Source organism: Procambarus clarkii, chromosome 72 (genome assembly GCF_040958095.1).
Source record: "Procambarus clarkii isolate CNS0578487 chromosome 72, FALCON_Pclarkii_2.0, whole genome shotgun sequence".
NCBI lineage: Eukaryota > Metazoa > Arthropoda > Malacostraca > Decapoda > Cambaridae > Procambarus > Procambarus clarkii.
The window spans coordinates 12,900,606-12,919,173 of record NC_091221.1 but is presented as its reverse complement, the minus strand read 5'-3'; the positions used below and the strand labels follow the sequence as shown (position 1 = coordinate 12,919,173).

The window sequence follows — 18,568 nt, the reverse complement described above, 5'->3', positions numbered from 1 at the left end:
CCACACATCCAGGCTTACCAGAGACTCAAGCAGAATGGAGAGACATCATCCAAAATACCCAGATCAGACCCAGACAAGTCTAGACACATGATTAAAGCAATTAGGACCTTCGACAATTCACCAGAACCCAGAACCTGGCAAGATGGGAAGGATCAGAACCTTGGCTTTCAGACACAAAAACCATCCGTTAAGGCAGGTCAGAAGCAGAATACAAACACTGAAAACAGCCTATGGGAGTTGGTAGTTCGTGAGAGTGTGAGGATGCCAGAGAATGAGCATGTAAAGACTCTTATTCTACAATTAAAAAAAAAAATAATCTGCTTCCCTCTACAAAGTCTCATAGAAGTCAAACAGGAGTGCACTGCAAAGAGTGAGGCCCTTTCCACCGGGAGTCAACCTTTGGAAAACAGCCACCCAAACCCACCGGAGAAGGCAACCCTGGCTGGGCAAGGGCAACACCAGCAAATACTCTAGGCACATGCAGTTTGAGTTGAACAGATAATTTGTTACACTCAAAAGCGAGGTATAAAAACATGCATCATGAAGAAAATAGTAAAAAACATTGCAAATACAAATTCACAAGGGCCGTGACGAGGGTTCAAACCTACGTCCAAGAGGATCCCAGACGTGCCTTAATCGACTGAGCTACAACATGGTATAAGAATTGCAACTGGAAAATCAACTTGACCTACCACGGATCCTGCAGTCTCTCCGAGACATAAACCAGGTTTTTACACAATTCCCCATGCACCCGAGCTCTCCCAATAAGCTGTTCCACCTCCTCAATAAGCTGTTTTACAGCTTATTGACAGAGCTCGGGTGCATGGGGGAATTGTGTAAAATAGCTCAATCGATTAAGGCGCATCTGGGATCCTCTCTGACGTAGGTTCGAACCCTCATCACGGCCCTTGTGGATTTGTTAATTTAATGCATCATGCTATTGTGATTTCTGTGTGTAATTACAAATACGCAAGCACCTAACCCCGCAGGATGAACAGTATCCCGGACAGCCAACACTTAGTTAAATAATCGAGACTCGGAGAGATGACAAGAATGAGAAGAGTAATAGCGACAGCAAAGCAGTGCACACCAGGCAAATAAATGAAACGATCTAATTGAGAGATCGACAAGATAGGCACGTGACCACTAGCAGCGTTCAGGTTACGTATGGAGTGAAATTCTACTCAACCAGTGGTTCACATAATTCAGTCTTGCTTTCTTATTTTTTAGGATTTGTTTACCTTGCCGACTGTTAGTTTTGGCTCACCTTAACCTTTTCTTGGTTAGGGTAATCTTCTATCCTCTTCTCCTTGCTCTTATATAGAGAGTGTCAGGTTTAGACCTCTGGTCCACAGTAGGGTTATAATGACTCACAAGAGCCTGGCATGGATTAAATTGGGTAGAACTATCCAGGTGGCTATCAACAAGGAGCCACCATAGTTGCCCTTCCCACAGAAAACTATTATGGTATTTATATAAATGTTTAACTTTTATGGATTACTAAAAATATTAAGGAATACAGTAATGTTTAATATAGTTACTATACACAGTCTTCAATGTGTAAATAACTTATGCCAGTGTAAATTTAACCAACAATACTATTTGCTTTCCTTAATTCTAAGAGACCATTGACAATGTCCATTGGAAGGTCTCGAACTCTGTAGAATTCAGATGCATCAGCAAATCGCAGCTTAGTTAGAGGGTCGGTGTAGTTAGCCTGCAAGAGATAGACCATGACAATAATAATATACTGTACAAGTTATTATTTACTTACTACTTCACAACAGTTTTATCAAGGACCAAATCAATAAACATACTAACCCTTCTATATATTTACCTATATATTTAATTACCTGTGGAACATATTTAGGGAATTGTTAAAATATGTACTGTATGAACAATCCTATCAAATAATTTGTTTTAAACCACCGTGCTGCGCCGAGTTTATTGTGAAATTCCCCTTGTGCGCATAAAATAAAGTGTTCCAAAACATTCTTTTTTCTTCATAAAATGATAAATTCCCTTCTCTGAACATGTCTATGTAAAAATAAATACCAAATTCCACTTATTTGGCTGTGGGGACGTGGACAAGGTGCGCTGTGATGTCATCTGGGTCTGGTCGTCCGTGCATGAATCGGCCAGACACAGTCACGTGGGCCATTCAAGCACCGGGTGTTGCCACAAATATATTTTCAATTATTTGTTCTATGTATTTCCAATGCAGTTTTATTAGCTTTTTTATCATATATGATGCATATTTTTGTCCTTTACAATATGTATACAGTAGAACGTTTACAATGTTTCATGGAACTGTGATACATTTGTCAGTAATGTGTCCACAATAAATGTTTATTGTCGCAATATTACTTGTTAAAAATTCACTAAAATTACAATATGTAGTTTCACACACTATTTACACAGTAACACTGTATTACACCTCAGTACTTCGGAAGCGAGTAATAATCAACGAAGTAGTCTATGGTGCAAAGTGCTACTTCGCTCTCGTTGCATCAGGTACAGATAAATTTTTGCTTCCTGTTTCTTCATTCTGTGTGCTTGCAAATAACACACTCATGTACACCCTTGGCTTTAGTACTTGTAGGTTGTATGTAGCCAAGCTTGTAAAGCATAAGGTAGTATTGAAAAGATTATAGAAAAAGATCAATTTGTAAGGTAGTCTTGGAATGATCGCTTTGTCAGGTCCCACACAGAAAGAGATTCAGCTAGCCTCAGAGAGTGTCCGTCAGTCAGGAAGAGATTCAGGTATTCTTGAAAATATCTATAGAAAACACGACAATGGAAGCCACTAACACTGTTCATCTACCTTACCTTGAGGTTACCTTGAGGTGCTTCCGGGGCTTAGTGTCCCCGCGGCCCGGTCGTCGACCAGGCCTCCTGGTTGCTGGACTGATCAACCAGGCTGTTAGACGCGGCTGCTCGCAGCCTGACGTATGAGTCACAGCCTGGTTGATCAGGTATCCTTTGGAGGTGCTTATCCAGTTCTCTCTTGAACACTGTGAGGGGTCGGCCAGTTATGCCCCTTATGTGTAGTGGAAGCATGTTGAACAGTCTCGGGCCTCTGATGTTGATAGAGTTCTCTCTCAGAGTACCTGTTGCACCTCTGCTTTTCAACGGGGGTATTCTGCACATCCTGCCATGTCTTCTGGTCTCATGTGATGTTATTTCTGTGTGCAGGTTTGGGACCAGCCCCTCAATTATTTTCCACGTGTAAATTATTATGTATCTCTCCCACCTGCGCTCAAGGGAGTACAGATTTAGGCTCTTTAGTCGGTCCCAGTAATTTAGATGTTTTACTGAGTCGATTCTAGCAGTAAAGGATCTCTGCACGCTCTCCAGGTCAGCAATTTCTCCAGCTTTGAAAGGGGCTGTCATTGTGCAGCAGTACTCCACTCTAGAGAGCACAAGCGTTTTGAAAAGTATCATCGGTATAGCATCTCTAGTGTGAAAAGTTCTTGTTATCCAACCTGTCATTTTTCTTGCAGTTGTGACGGCTACTTTATTGTGTTCTTTAAAGGTAAGGTCTTCCGAAATGAGTATGCCCAGATCCTTTACATTGCCTTTTCGTTCAATGTTATGGTTTGCCTGAGTTTTGTACGTGGTTTCTGTTTTTATATGTTAAATTTTTCCGTAGCGCATGAGCTGGAACTTATCCTCGTTAAATACCATATTATTTTCTGTAGCCCATAGAAAGACCTGATCTACATCTGATTGGAGGTTTGCCGTGTCCTCTATGTTGCCAACTCTCCTGAAAATCCTAGTGTCATCTGCAGAGGATGATACAGTGCTATAGGTTGTGTTCTGGTCTATGTCCGATATGAGGATGAGAAAAAGTACTGGAGCAAGCACAGTACCCTGGGGGACTGAGCTCTTCACGGTTGATGGGCTGGATTTTATTTTGTTGACTATTACACATTGGGTTCTGTTAGTCAGGAAATTGTAGATCCATCTGCCTATTTTCCCGGTAATTCCTTTTGAACGCATTTTATGTGCAATAACACCATGGTCACATTTATCAAAAGCTTTTGCGAAATCTGTGTAAATTACATCAGCGTTTTGTTTGTCTTCCATAGCATCTAATGCCATATCATAGTGGTCCAGCAACTGCAACAGGCAAGAGCGCCCTGTTCTGAAACCATGTTGTCCGGGGTTATGGAGATGCTGTGATTCCATGTATTTTGTGATCTTACTTCTTAGCACTCTCTCAAAATTTTTATGATGTGCGATGTTAGTGCTATCGGTCTGTAATTTTTTGCCTCTGCCTTATTTCCTCCTTAATGGAGTGGTGCTATCTCTGCTGTTTTTAGTATGTCAGGGATAACGCCAGTATCTAGGCTTTGTCTCCACAGAATGTGAAGGGCCTGCGATAGTGGTTTTTTACAGTTCTTGATGAATATGGAGTTCCAAGAATCCGGGCCTGGTGCAGAGTGCATAGGCATACTGTTTATGGCTTCTTCAAAATCTAGTGGGGATAGGGCGACGTCTGATATATGATTTGATGTTGGTATCATATCCATGAAAAATTCATTTGGGTTATCAATCTTTAGTGCATTTAATGGCTTGCTGAAAACAGTCGTACTGCTTCCTCAGTAACTCGCTCATTTCTTTGTTGTCATCGGTGAAAGTTTCATCTCCCTTTCGCAGGGGCCCGATACTAAATGTGGTTTTTGATCTTGATTTTGCATAGGAGAAAAAATATTTCGGATTTCTCTCTATTTCACTGATGGCCTTTTGCTCTCTTTGCCTCTCCTGGGTTTTGTATGATTCTTGTAGCTTGAGTTCAATTGTTTCTATTTCTCTACCTAACCTTCTTCGCCGTTCTTGAGATAGAGTGCGACTCTCAAGTTGTTCCACGATTCGTTTTCTTCGCCTATATAGGGAACGACGTTCCCGTTCCAATCTGCATCTCTTTCTCTTTTTTCTTAGGGGTATGCGGTTTGAACATATTTCTAGTGCTACTGAGCTTATTTTTTCCAGGCACTGGTTCAGGTTTGCATTTTCTAGCTGTTCTTCCCAGTTTATTTCTGTGAAGCCCTGGTTTATTTGCTCCCAGTTTATCTGTTTATTATTGACGTTGAATTTGCTGAAATCTCCTCCACCAGGAATCTGGACTGGTTTTGAAGGTCCATTCCCCATGGTTGTCAGAACTTCAATTAAGTTGTGATCTGAGTAACAGGTATTTGTAATCATTATGTTCCCGATCAACTCATCATTATTAGTGAAAATAAGGTCCAGCGTGTTCTCCTTCCTAGTTGGTTCTACTATTTGCTGGTTTAAGGCAAACCTATCGCACATCGTAGCAGGTCATTTGCATGTAATTAACTAAGTGTAATTACCTAAGTGTAGTTACAGGATGAGAGCTACGCTCGTGGTGTCCCGTCTCCCCAGCACTCTTTGTCATATAATGCTTTGAAATTACTGATGGTTTTGGCCTCCACCACCTTCTCACTTAACTTGTTCCAACCGTCTACCAGTTCCAACCGTCTACCACTCTGTTTACAAAAGTAAATTTTCGTATATTTCTCCGGCAGCTTTGTTTCGTTAGTTTAAATCTATGACCTCTTGTTCTTGAAGTTCTGAGTCTCAGGAATTCTTCCCTATCAATTTTATCTATTCCTGTTACTATTTTGAACGTAGTGATCATATCGCCTCTTTTTCTTCTATCTTCTAGTTTTTGCATATTTGATGCCTCTAATCTCTCCTCGTAGCTCTTGTCCTTCAGTTCTGGGAGCCACTTAGTGGCATGTCGTTGCACCTTTTCCAGTTTGTTGATGTGCTTCTTAAGATATGGGCACCATACAACAGCTGCATATTCCAGCTTTGGTCTAATAAAAGTCGTGAACAATTTCTTTAGTATTTCTCCATCCATGTATTTAAAAGCAATTCTAAGGTTAGAAAGTGTAGCATAGGCTCCTCGCACAATGTTCTTAATGTGGTCCTCAGGTGACATTTTTCTATCTAAAACCACCCCTAGATCCTTTTCTTTATCAGAATTCTTTAAAGATTTCTCACATAATTTATAGGTTGTGTGGGGTCTATGTTCTCCAATTCCACATTCCATAACATGGCATTTATTCACATTAAATTCCATTTGCCAAGTGTTGCTCCATATACTTATTTTGTCCAGGTCTTCTTGAAGGGCATGACAATCATCTAAGTTTCTTATCTTCCCTATTATCTTAGCATCATCAGCAAACATGTTCATGTAATTGTGTATTCCCACTGGTAGATCGTTTATGTAGACAATAAACATTACCGGTGCAAGAACTGAACCCTGAGGTACTCCACTCGTGACATTCCTCCAATCCAATACCTTGCCTCTGATTATGGCCCTCATTTTTCTGTCAGTTAGGAAATTTTTCATCCATGTTAGTAGCTTACCTGTCACTCCTCCAATATGTTCCAGTTTCCAGAACAACCTCTTATGGGGAACTCTGTCGAAAGCCTTTTTTAGGTCCAGATAGATGCATTCAACCCAACCATCTCTTTCCTGTAAAATCTCTGTGGCTCGATCATAAAAACTGAGCAAGTTCGCTACACAGGATCTTCCAGATCGAAAACCATACTGTCTGTCTGATATTATATCGTTTTCCTCCAAGTGTTCTACCCATTTAGTTTTAATTATTTTTTCCAATATTTTGACTATTACACTTGTCAATGATACAGGTCTATAATTAAGGGGGTCTTCCCTGTTTCCACTTTTGTAGATTGGAACTATGTTAGCCTTTTTCCACACATCAGCTACAGCTCCTGTACACAGGGATGCCTGAAAAATCAGTTGAAGTGGAATGCTGAGCTCAGGTGCACATTCTCTCAGAACCCATGATGAAACTCCATCTGGACCAACTGCTTTGTTCTTACTTAGCTCCTTGAGCATTTTTTCCACTTCGTCTCTAGACACCTCTATGTGCTCTATGTTGTTCTCTGGAATTCTTATTGTATCTGGTTCCCTAAAGATTTCATTTTGTACAAACACACTTTGGAACTTTTCGTTTAGTGTTTCACACATTTCCTTTTCATCTTCCGTGAATCTATTTCCCATTTTCAACCTCTATATATTATCCTTTACCTGCAATTTGTTGTTTATGAATTTATAGAATAGACCTGATTCTGTTTTACATTTGTCTGCAATCCCTTTTTCAAAATGTCTTTCTGCCTCTCTCCTCACTGCCGTGTAGTTGTTTCTCGCATCTTTGTATCGCTGGTATGTTTGGGGATTCGGCCTCTTCCTGTATCGATTCCATTTTTGTGTCTTTTGGTCTCTAGCCCTCTCGCAATTTCTATTGAACCAATCCTGTTTCCTAGTTCTGCATCTCTGTTTTGGTATAAATTTTTTTGTGCCTTTATCATATATTTCACAAAACTTGACATACATCTCATTCACTTCCTTGCCTAGCATCAAGTCTGTCCAATTATACTCACTAAAAAAATTTCTAAGGTCACCATAATGTCCTCTCCATTAAGTCTGGTTTTTCAACTGCTTTAACCTCCTTATTTTCTTCCAGCTTATAACGCATTGCATACTTTATTCCCAAAAAGACATGGTCACTTTTACCCAAGGGAGGCAGGTACTGAATGTCAAATATCTCTTCCTCCTTCCTGGTAAATATCAAATCTAGCATGGAGGGAACGTCCCCTTCCCTCATCCTCGTAGCTTGTTTAACATGTTGATACAAGAATGTTTCCAGGATGAGGTCTACAAATTTACAGGTTCAAAAATCTTCTGTTTTAGCTTCATATGCTTCCCAGTCTATGGATTTCAAGTTGAAGTCACCGACTATCAACAGTCGTGATCTATCTTTATCCGCTCTCGCTATAATCTCTCTCATTATTGTTATAAGACCTTCACGTTTACTATCTAGCTCCTCCTTTGACCATGTGCTGCTTGGCGGTGGACTATATGCATTTATTATCATTAGTTTATCATCCTCATGGCAGATCTCTAGTGCTATTATGTCAACTTCTTGTGGATTGGCAGTCATTATTTCGTTCACCTTTAGGTGTTCTTTTACCAGCACAGCAACGCCACCGCCTTTCCTAATTTTTCTGTCCCGTCTCCAAATTGAGTAGCCCCTTGGGAATATGACCTCATTTAAAATTACATCTTCAAGCTTTGTCTCCGTGAGTGCAACAATGTCTGGTGTCTGCAACTGTATTACATCACTTAACTCCAGTATCTTCGATCTCACTCCATCTATGTTGGTGTATGCAATCTTCAGGAACTTGTTCCCCCTCTCCTTATTCTTCCCTCCCCCTCTCTCTATTGATTTTGTTGGTTTGCCTTTATGTACCACTTTACTGGTTTGCCTACCCCTATCACTTTGTAGAAAAAAGAATTTATTTCTTCTTCATTCCTGCTCTCATTTAAATGTTTTGCCTCGGCGAGGTTCAGTTTCAGCTTCTCTCTGTCTTCTTTTGAAAGATCTCGTCTTAACGACCATCCTTTCCCATCCTCATCACTTTGCAATTTTCTAGCATTCCTTAGTACTTCTTCCATCTGTTTGGCACCGTTTAGGGTGATCCTCAAAAGTCGATCTTTCCCTTTTACGTACCTGCCTATTCTCTTGTAGTCGCACACATTCTTTATGGTTGTAAGATCTTCTACGAGGCCAACAATTTTATCTACTACTTTAGCTTCTTCTACAGCTCTTTCTGACCTAGATGTTATCGCCTTTTCTTTGTGCCTGCCTTTGTGTTTCTTATCGCCTTTTTCTTTTTTCTTTTTATGTGCCTGTTCATTTAGGCTACTTCCTGGTATTCTTTCTGATATTACTGTATTAGCCAGGTGCTTCCATTTCAGGTGCCGTAGGTTGAAGTCCCCAAGCAGGATGATGTTCGGAGCTGGATTTGTGAGGTTTTCCAAGCAGTGCTCTATTTTCATTAGTTGGTCTTTAAACTGCTGAGGGTTTGCCTCCGGTGACTTATATACAAGGACAACAACTACATTTAGGATCTCTATTTTGGCTATCAGCACTTCCACCATATCATTTGAGGTGTTTAGCAGCTCAGTACAGATGAGTGTCTTTGATGTAGAGGCTGACCCCACCCTGAAGCCAGTGTTTCCTATCACATCTGAAGAGATTGTATTCTGAGATCCATATTTCACCATCAAGGTAGTCCGTTGTGTGAGTTTCCGTTAGGGCTGCAAACACTGCATTTGCCTCATGAAGGAGACCATCTATAAAGTGAACTTTGTTGGACTTGCGTGTTTTTATACCCTGGATGTTGGCAAATATAAATGATGTTATCGTGTTAGTGGAAGTGCTGGATGCTTTACTTGGTGTTAATATCTGAGGCTCTGGTAAGGAGGCCACTGTGTTTGCGTTCTCTCTAGCATTTGACTGAGTTGGTGGTAGAGTCTGGTCATTTTTCGCCATTCTTCTCCTCCTCCTCTTGCTAAAAAATTATCCCGGTCGATGGAGTAGTTGCTGTTTTCATAGTGGTAGTCTGTCGGTTTTATTCGCCTGGTACCTCTTGTATGAAAAGCTGGACATTCAGCATTGAAGCACTCTTTCCTGTCCAAAGAGTTCTTGCAAATTTCTGGGTGAAAGAATTCACAGCTTTTGGTACATTTACCTGTATTGAGGAGGTTCCTGCACTTTCTAGGGTGATCGTATGTACATGTTCCATTTATTCTTCCCGATTCCCCATGCTTACAGGTAGCCCATTTGTAATACCAACAGATTTTGGGGCCTTGTTTTGTTTGTTTCCCTTTGCCAGTGACCGCACTCTGCTGCGGTGTCCCCGAGACTGTGCCCTGCTCCGGTGCCTGTGACACCGCGCTCTGCTCCGGGGCCTGTGACACCGCGCTCTGCTCCGGGGCCTGTGACACCGCGCTCTGCTCAGGCGTCCCTGACTCCGCACCCTGCTCAGGCGTCCCCGACTCCGCGCTCCGCTCAGGCGCCCCCGACTCTGCGCCCCGCTCAGGCGTCCCCGACTCCGCGCCCCGCTCAGGCGTCCCCAACTCCGCGCCCTGTTCAGGCGTTCCCGACTCCGCGCCCTGCTCAGGCATCCCCGACTCCGTGCCCTGCTCAGGCGCCGCTGCCACCGAGCTCTGTGCCACAGCTGGTTGTACCTTACGTAGAGAACATATACGGCACACATAGACGCAATAAAGCACCTAAATTATTGGGATCGTCTCAAAGCCCTCCAAATGTACTCACTAGAAAGAAGACGAGAGAGATATCAAATAATATACACCTGGAAGATACTGGAGGGCCAAGTACCAAATCTACACAGTAAAATAACAATGTACTGGAGTAAACGATATGGAAAAAAATGTAGAATAGAACCAGTGAAGAGCAGAGGTGCCATAGGCACAATCAGAGAACACTGTATAAACATCAGAGGTCCGCGGTTGTTCAACGTCCTCCCAGCAAGCATAAGAAATATTGCCGGAACAACCGTGGACATTTTCAAGAGGAAACTAGATTTATTCCTCCAAGGAGTGCCGGACCAACCGGGCTGTGGTGGGTATGTGGGCCTGCGGGCCGCTGCAAGCAACAGCCTGGTGGACCAAACTCTCACAAGTCAAGCCTGGCCTTGGGCCGGGCTTGGGGAGTAGAACTCCCAGAACCCCATCAACCAGGTATCAACCAGGTATAACCTTGGTGTCATGTACAGTTTGTTTGAAGACATTAGAAATTGCTATGCAGGCATTAATTAGTAATTCTCTGTTTTCGGCGGGAGTTTTATCCAGGATTTCCATCAATTTAAAAAAAGTTACATCATCCTTTTTGCAGAGCCAGTACACAGACTGGTCACTGGGACCATTTCTCCTTGAATTGTTAGTCATGTTGGCACATTTTTTGTGTCTATGCTACTTGTATCACATGCATCATCACTGAACGCAGAAAACGATTCATCTATGTATCATCTAAATAAATTGGAGATAGCATAGGAATTGCAAGGATAACGCTCAGATCTACAACTGGATACGCTCACTGTATTGTCCTCATAGGGGCTGCATCACTTGCATCTGACCTTTGTTAGGTCCTTATTGCGCCTAGCTTCACCAATATTATGACCCTTATGTTCTTCAAACAATAAGGTTTGAATTTCACCGACAGAACATTATCTTTCAACACCGCACGTCGGAGAGATGTTTGGGAGCCAGAGGCACGTGCGCCACCGATGGTTGCTCATTCGGTACTAACCCAGCCAGCAGCCCTAGGGCATTCTGGGATTTTTTCCAAATGGCTTCCTCTCACTGGAGGTCCTAAGAGTCCATTTTGTACACAACCAACCTCGTACACATTTAGAATGGGTACAGAAAAATCAAAAAGAGTTTTCGTGGTTGGCGCAGTTTCCCGCCGACCGAGAATACTCGGTTGGCGCAGTTAAGTGGTTAAATAACATTATACTGTAAATAATAATAATATTATTATATATATATATATATATATATATATATATATATATATATATATATATATATATATATAATATATATATATATATATATATATATATATATATATATATATAATATATATATATATATATATATATATATATACACACAGTGGTACCTCGGAATGCGAGTGTCCCTGTATGCGAGTTTTTCGGAAGACGAGCAGGATTTACTCCAAAAATATGTCTCGGAAGGCGAGGGTTACCTCGGGACGCGAGTTTGTTGATACGTGTACAGGCCGACTGGCGCGTGGTGGCATGACGATTGCGCCTCAGTTTACCAGTGTCTCGTGTCCAGTGACTATCCCACCTGAATTCTTCACAAGGATTTACAGTTTTTTATCGTTTTTTTGGCCATTTGAGCATAAAAGTTGTCATTATATATCTTGCCATGGGTCTCAAGAAAGCCATTGGTAAGGTTCAACCTAAGAAAATAGCTGTGAGTAGAGGCAGTAGAGGATGTCCCTTCTTGATTAAGAAAATGTGTGAAGTATGGGAAGAACTGCAAAGTTTTGTTGAAAAAACTCACCCAGATAAAGCTGTAGCAGGCCGTTGCATTGACCTTTTAAATGATAATGTGATGTCTTACTACAGACAAGTGTTAAAATGTAGGGAAAAACAAGTGTCATTAGACAAATTCTTAGTAAAACAAGCAAGTCCTAGTGGTATGCAGGCAAAATGTGCCAGAGTGTGCATACCAGTGAAGTCCTCACTGCCTGATGTGATAATAGAAGGGGACTCCCCTTCCAAACAGTAACTCCTCTCTTCCTCCCACCTCCTCACCATCTTCCATACGCCTACAGCAATCAACAGCAAGGTAAGTAATAACTTGAACATAGTTTTGTAGGTTTATTTAGATGAATTAGGTATAAAAATTTAGTTTGATGTGGGGTTTTTGGGGTAGTCAGAAACGGATTAATTCATTTCCCTTTATTTCTTATGGGGAAATTAGCTTCGGAATGCGAGTTTTCGGAATACGAGGCGTCTCCAGGAACCAATTAAACTCTTAAACTGAGGTATGCCTGTATATATATATATATATATATATATATATATATATATATATACAGGCATACCTCAGAATAAGAGTTTAATCCGTTCCTGGAGACGCCTCGCCTTCCGAAAACTCCCATTCCGAAGTTAATTTCCCCATAAGAAATAAAGGGAAATGAATTAATCCGTTCCTGACTACCCCAAAAACCCCACATCAAACTAAATTTTTATACCTAATTTACCTAATTCATCTAAATAAACCTACAAAACTGTGTTCCAGTTATTACTTACCTTGCTGTCGAGTGCTGTAGGCGTATGGAAGATGGTGAGGAGGGGGGAGGAGGAGAGGAGTTACTGTTTGGAAGGGGAGTCCCCTTCCATAATCACATCACATAACCCCATGCCTTGTAACACTATGGATACCACTTCTCTTTCTAAATTTTTCAAACCAGCCCCTGCTTGCCTTAAACTCTTTCTTATCTGCATCACTCATTGCAGGGGTATTCTTTAGAAGGTCTTCGTGCAACACCCTGGCTTTCTCACAAATAATGGCCTCCGAAACACTATCACCCCTCAACTCCTTGTCGTGTATCCAAATTAATAACAACTTTTCCACTTCTTCAAGTATTTGTGGTCTTTGTGCCATTAATGTTCTTACTCCTTTTGCCACTTTAGCACCCATAATCTTATTTTTCTTCTTAAGTATAGTGCATATTGTTGATGTGGCTTTGTTGTACTGCCTACAAAGTTCAACAACACGTGTACCGTTCTCATGCTTCCGAATGATCTCTTGTTTCTCCTCTATTGTCATCCTCACATGAGCTTTCTGGCCTTCATCCTTACCACTGGCTTTCTTGGGACCCATGGTGAGATATATAATAACAAATTGTATAGACAAATCACCAAAAATCCAACAAAACACTGTAAATCCGCGAGAAGAATTGATGTGGGGGTAGTCACTGAGCGCGAGACAATAATAAACTGAGGGGCGGCGGGGCGGAGGGGCGACAAACGCGCTAGGTCGGCTGTACGCGTATCAACAAACTCGCGTCCAAACTCGCCTCCCGAAGTAACCATCGCCTTCCGAGACAAATTTTTGGAGTAAATACACCTCGCCTTCCGAAAACCTCGCATACAGGGACAATCGCATTCCGAGGTACCACTGTATATATATATTATTAAATATGACCGAAAAAGTAAGATTAATAATTCTAACACAAATTTTCTCAATCTTTCGTACATTTCTTTTCACTGTTGGAGGTAATTCAAAAATCAATTCTCCAAAATTCATTTTTATTTCTAGTCTGACGCGACACTTGAGCGCGTTTCGTAAAACTTATTACATTTTCAAAGACTTTACACATACACAACTGAATAGAACTTACATATCTCCGATTTGTTTATATCTACATTTGAGTGAGGTGGATGGGGTGAGGTGGTATTTAATAGGGTATTAATTTCATCAACACAAGACAGAACACGAAACAATGGGTATTGAAATGGAAGTGATTGTAGAAAGCCTATTGGTCCATATTTCTTGATGCTTCTATATTGGAGCGGAGTCTTGAGGTGGGTAGAATATAGTTGTGTATTAATTGGCTGTTGATTGCTGGTGTTGACTTCTTAATGTGCAGTGCCTCGCAAACGTCAAGCCGTCTGCTATCGCTGTATCTATCGATGATTTCTGTGTTGTTTACTAGGATTTCTAGAAATCTAGAAATCCTAGTAAACAACACAGAAATCATTGATAGATACAGCGCTAGCAGGCGGCTTGACGTTTGCGAGGCACTGCACATCAAGAAGTCAACACCAGCAATCAACAGCCAATTAATGCACAACTATATTCTACCCACCTCAAGACTCCGCTCCAATATAGAAGCATCAAGAAATATGGACCAATAGGCTTTCTACAAACACTTCTATTCAATACCCATTGTCTCGTGTTCTGTCTTGTGTTGATGAAATTAATACCCTATTAATGCCACCTCTTGTTCTGTCTTGTGTTGATGAAATTAATACCCTATTAAGGCCACCTCACCCCATCCACCTCACTCAAATGTAGATATAAAATCGGAGATGCGTAAGTTCTATTCAGTTGTGTATTTGTAAACTAAAGTCTTTGAAAATGTAATAAGTTTTACGAAACGCGCTCGTGTCGCGTCAGACTAGAAATAAAAATGAATTTTGGAGAATTGATTTTTGATTTACCTCCAACAGTGAAAAGAAATGTACGAAAGATTGAGAAAATTCGTGTTAGAATTATTAATCTTACTTTTTCGGTCATATTTAATAATAATAATATATATATATATATATGCGAACAAGCCTGAATGGTCCCCAGGACATATGCAACTGAAAACTCACACCCCAGAAGTGACTCGAACCCATACTCCCAGAAGCAACGCAACTGGTATGTACAAGACGCCTTAATCCACTTGACCATCACGACCGGACAAAATGAGGTGATAGCCGAGGCTATATGAACCACCCCACCGCCGGCACTCTGATAGTTATCTTGGGCATAGCATTTTAATAAATCACCTCATTCTTTGGGGCACACGTGAGGAACACAAATGCGAACAAGCCTGAATGGTCCCCAGGACATATGCAACTGAAAACTCACACCCCAGAAGTGACTCGAACCCATACTCCCAGAAGCAACGCAACTGGTATGTACAAGACGCCTTAATCCACTTGACCATCACGACCGGACAAAATGAGGTGATAGCCGAGGCTATATGAACCACCCCACCGCCGGCACTCGGATAGTTATCTTGGGCATAGCATTTTACCAAATCACCTCATTCTTTGGGGCACACGTGAGGAACACAAATGCGAACAAGCCTGAATGGTCCCCAGGACATATGCAACTGAAAACTCACACCCCAGAAGTGACTCGAACCCATACTCCCAGAAGCAACGCAACTGGTATGTACAAGACGCCTTAATCCACTTGACCATCACGACCGGACAAAATGAGGTGATAGCCGAGGCTATATGAACCACCCCACCGCCGGCACTCGGATAGTTATCTTGGGCATAGCATTTTACCAAATCACCTCATTCTTTGGGGCACACGTGAGGAACACAAATGCGAACAAGCCTGAATGGTCCCCAGAACATATGCAACTGAAAACTCACACCCCAGAAGTGACTCGAACCCATACTCCCAGAAGCAACGCAACTGGTATGTACAAGACGCCTTAATCCACTTGACCATCACGACCGGACAAAATGAGGTGATAGCCGAGGCTATATGAACCACCCCACCGCCGGCACTCGGATAGTTATCTTGGGCATAGCATTTTACCAAATCACCTCATTCTTTGGGGCACACGTGAGGAACACAAATGCGAACAAGCCTGAATGGTCCCCAGGACATATGCAACTGAAAACTCACACCCCAGAAGTGACTCGAACCCATACTCCCAGAAGCAACGCAACTGGTATGTACAAGACGCCTTAATCCACTTGACCATCACGACCGGACAAAATGAGGTGATAGCCGAGGCTATATGAACCACCCCACCGCCGGCACTCGTATAGTTATCTTGGGCATAGCATTTTACCAAATCACCTCATTCTTTGGGGCACACGTGAGGAACACAAATGCGAACAAGCCTGAATGGTCCCCAGGACATATGCAACTGAAAACTCACACCCCAGAAGTGACTCGAACCCATACTCCCAGAAGCAACGCAACTGGTATGTACAAGACTCCTTAATCCACTTGACCATCACGACCGGACAAAATGAGGTGATAGCCGAGGCTATATGAACCACCCCACCGCCGGCATTTTGTCCGGTCGTGATGGTCAAGTGGATTAAGGCGTCTTGTACATACCAGTTGCGTTGCTTCTGGGAGTATGGGTTCGAGTCACTTCTGGGGTGTGAGTTTTCAGTTGCATATGTCCTGGGGACCATTCAGGCTTGTTCGCATTTGTGTTCCTCACGTGTGCCCCAAAGAATGAGGTGATTTGGTAAAATGCTATGCCCAAGATAACTATCCGAGTGCCGGCGGTGGGGTGGTTCATATAGCCTCGGCTATCACCTCATTTTGTCCGGTCGTGATGGTCAAGTGGATTAAGGCGTCTTGTACATACCAGTTGCGTTGCTTCTGGGAGTATGGGTTCGAGTCACTTCTGGGGTGTGAGTTTTCAGTTGCATATGTCCTGGGGACCATTCAGGCTTGTTCGCATTTGTGTTCCTCACGTGTGCCCCAAAGAATGAGGTGATTTGGTAAAATGCTATGCCCAAGATAACTATCCGAGTGCCGGCGGTGGGGTGGTTCATATAGCCTCGGCTATCACCTCATTTTGTCCGGTCGTGATGGTCAAGTGGATTAAGGCGTCTTGTACATACCAGTTGCGTTGCTTCTGGGAGTATGGGTTCGAGTCACTTCTGGGGTGTGAGTTTTCAGTTATATATATATATATATATATATATATATATATATATATATATATATATATATATATATATATATATATATATATATATATATATATATATATATATATATACATACATACATACATACACACACACACACACACACACATATATACAGAGCACCACTTGGTTTCCGAACTTTAGTTATCCAAAACTTCCAGTTTCCCGATTGAGGTTGGTTCGGGTAGGAAGGGGTCCGCCAAGCGTCATCCCGGCCTGTGGTGGTGGGTGGGAGATGGTGCAGTTTGCCCACTGTGACTTAACAGATTCACGGCCTATTATTTCTATTATTTTGAATTGTCATAAGGCTGGAATGTTCATTCTGTGCTTTTGTTTTACATATCTGCACAATCAAGAAACATCTGTGCACCATGTTGGCTCCAAATGCACGCATTGTCAGTGATAGCTGACTGGTGGGTGGATGGATGGGGAAGCTTAGGTGGGAGGCAGTATGAGAGAGGGGGGAGAATCAGTGAGAGAGGGGGAGAATTAGTCAGAAAGGGAGGGAGAGATGCTAGGAGGGAGGGGGAGGTAGGGAGAGATGCAAGGAGGTAGGCAGGACGGGAGGGAAGTAGTGAGAATTAGGGAGGGAGGGATAGGCAGGCAGGCAGGCAGGCAGGCAGGCAGGCAGGCAGGCAGGCAGGCAGGCAGGCAGGCAGGCAGGCAGGCAGGCAGGCTGGCAGGCTGGCAGGCTGGCTGGCTGGCTGGCTAGCCTGCCAGCGAGGTGAACCACATGACCTTTGAGATTGTGTGTATGGGTTGGAGGGGGGTGTCAGTGGTGGGGGAGGGACCGGCTGACTTCATAAGCCTAACCATACTCGACAAACCTGTGACCCAGATTTGTTTCTTAAATGTACATCATCGTATATTTTTGGCAGGCAGGCAGGCAGGATATGGCAAGCAGAGAGGGAGGCAGGCTGAATATGGCAGGCTGGATGGCAGGCAGAGAGGGAGGCAGGCTGGATGGCAGGCAGAGAGGGAGGCAGGCTGGATGGCAGGCAGAGAGGGAGGCAGGCTGGATGGCAGGCAGAGAGGGAGGCAGGCTGGATGGCAGGCAGAGAGGGAGGCAGGCTGGATGGCAGGCAGAGAGGGAGGCAGGCTGGATGGCGGGCAGAGAGGGAGGCAGGCTGGATGGCGGGCAGAGAGGGAGGCAGGCTGGATGGCGGGCAGAGAGGGAGGCAGGCTGGATGGCAGGCAGAGAGGGAGGCAGGCTGGATGGCAGGCAGAGAGGGAGGCAGGCTGGATGGCAGGCAGAGAGGGAGGCAGGCTGGATGGCAGGCAGAGAGGGAGGCAGGCTGGATGGCAGGCAGAGAGGGAGGCAGGCTGGATGGCAGGAGGCAGGGATAGTCATGTGGTTGAACCGCGTGACCTTGAAGAGATAGTATGGGATGTAAGGGGGGGGTTGTCGGTGGTGGGGGAGAGACCAGCTCACTCCCGAATTTTAAGCCTAACACACTCGACCCGTTAGCAGGATGGCAGGGAAGGAGGCAGGCAGAGAGTGAAGCTGGCTGGCTGGCAGACTGGCTGGCAGGCAGGCAGGCTGGCTGGCTGGCTGGCTGGCTGGCTGGCTGGCTGGCTGGCTGGCTGGCTGGCTGGCTGGCTGGCAGGCTGGCAGGCAGGCTGGCAGGCAGGCAGGCTGGCAGGCAGGCAGGCTGGCAGGCAGGCAGGCAGGCAGGCAGGCAGGTTGGCAGGA

At 43.4% G+C, this 18,568-nt stretch overlaps 1 protein-coding gene across 1 annotated transcript in view; it reads right to left on the bottom strand.

The window, feature by feature from the left end:
- Positions 1–1,514: 1,514 nt before the first annotated feature.
- Positions 1,515–18,568, bottom strand: part of LOC123773571 (INO80 complex subunit C) — a 65,679-nt gene continuing 48,625 nt past the window's right edge. Inside the window, exon 4 of the mRNA XM_069312529.1 lies at positions 1,515–1,717. Within this exon, the coding sequence (XP_069168630.1) occupies positions 1,586–1,717 (132 nt within the window). The 3' untranslated portion in view covers positions 1,515–1,585. The remainder of the gene's footprint in view (positions 1,718–18,568) is intronic.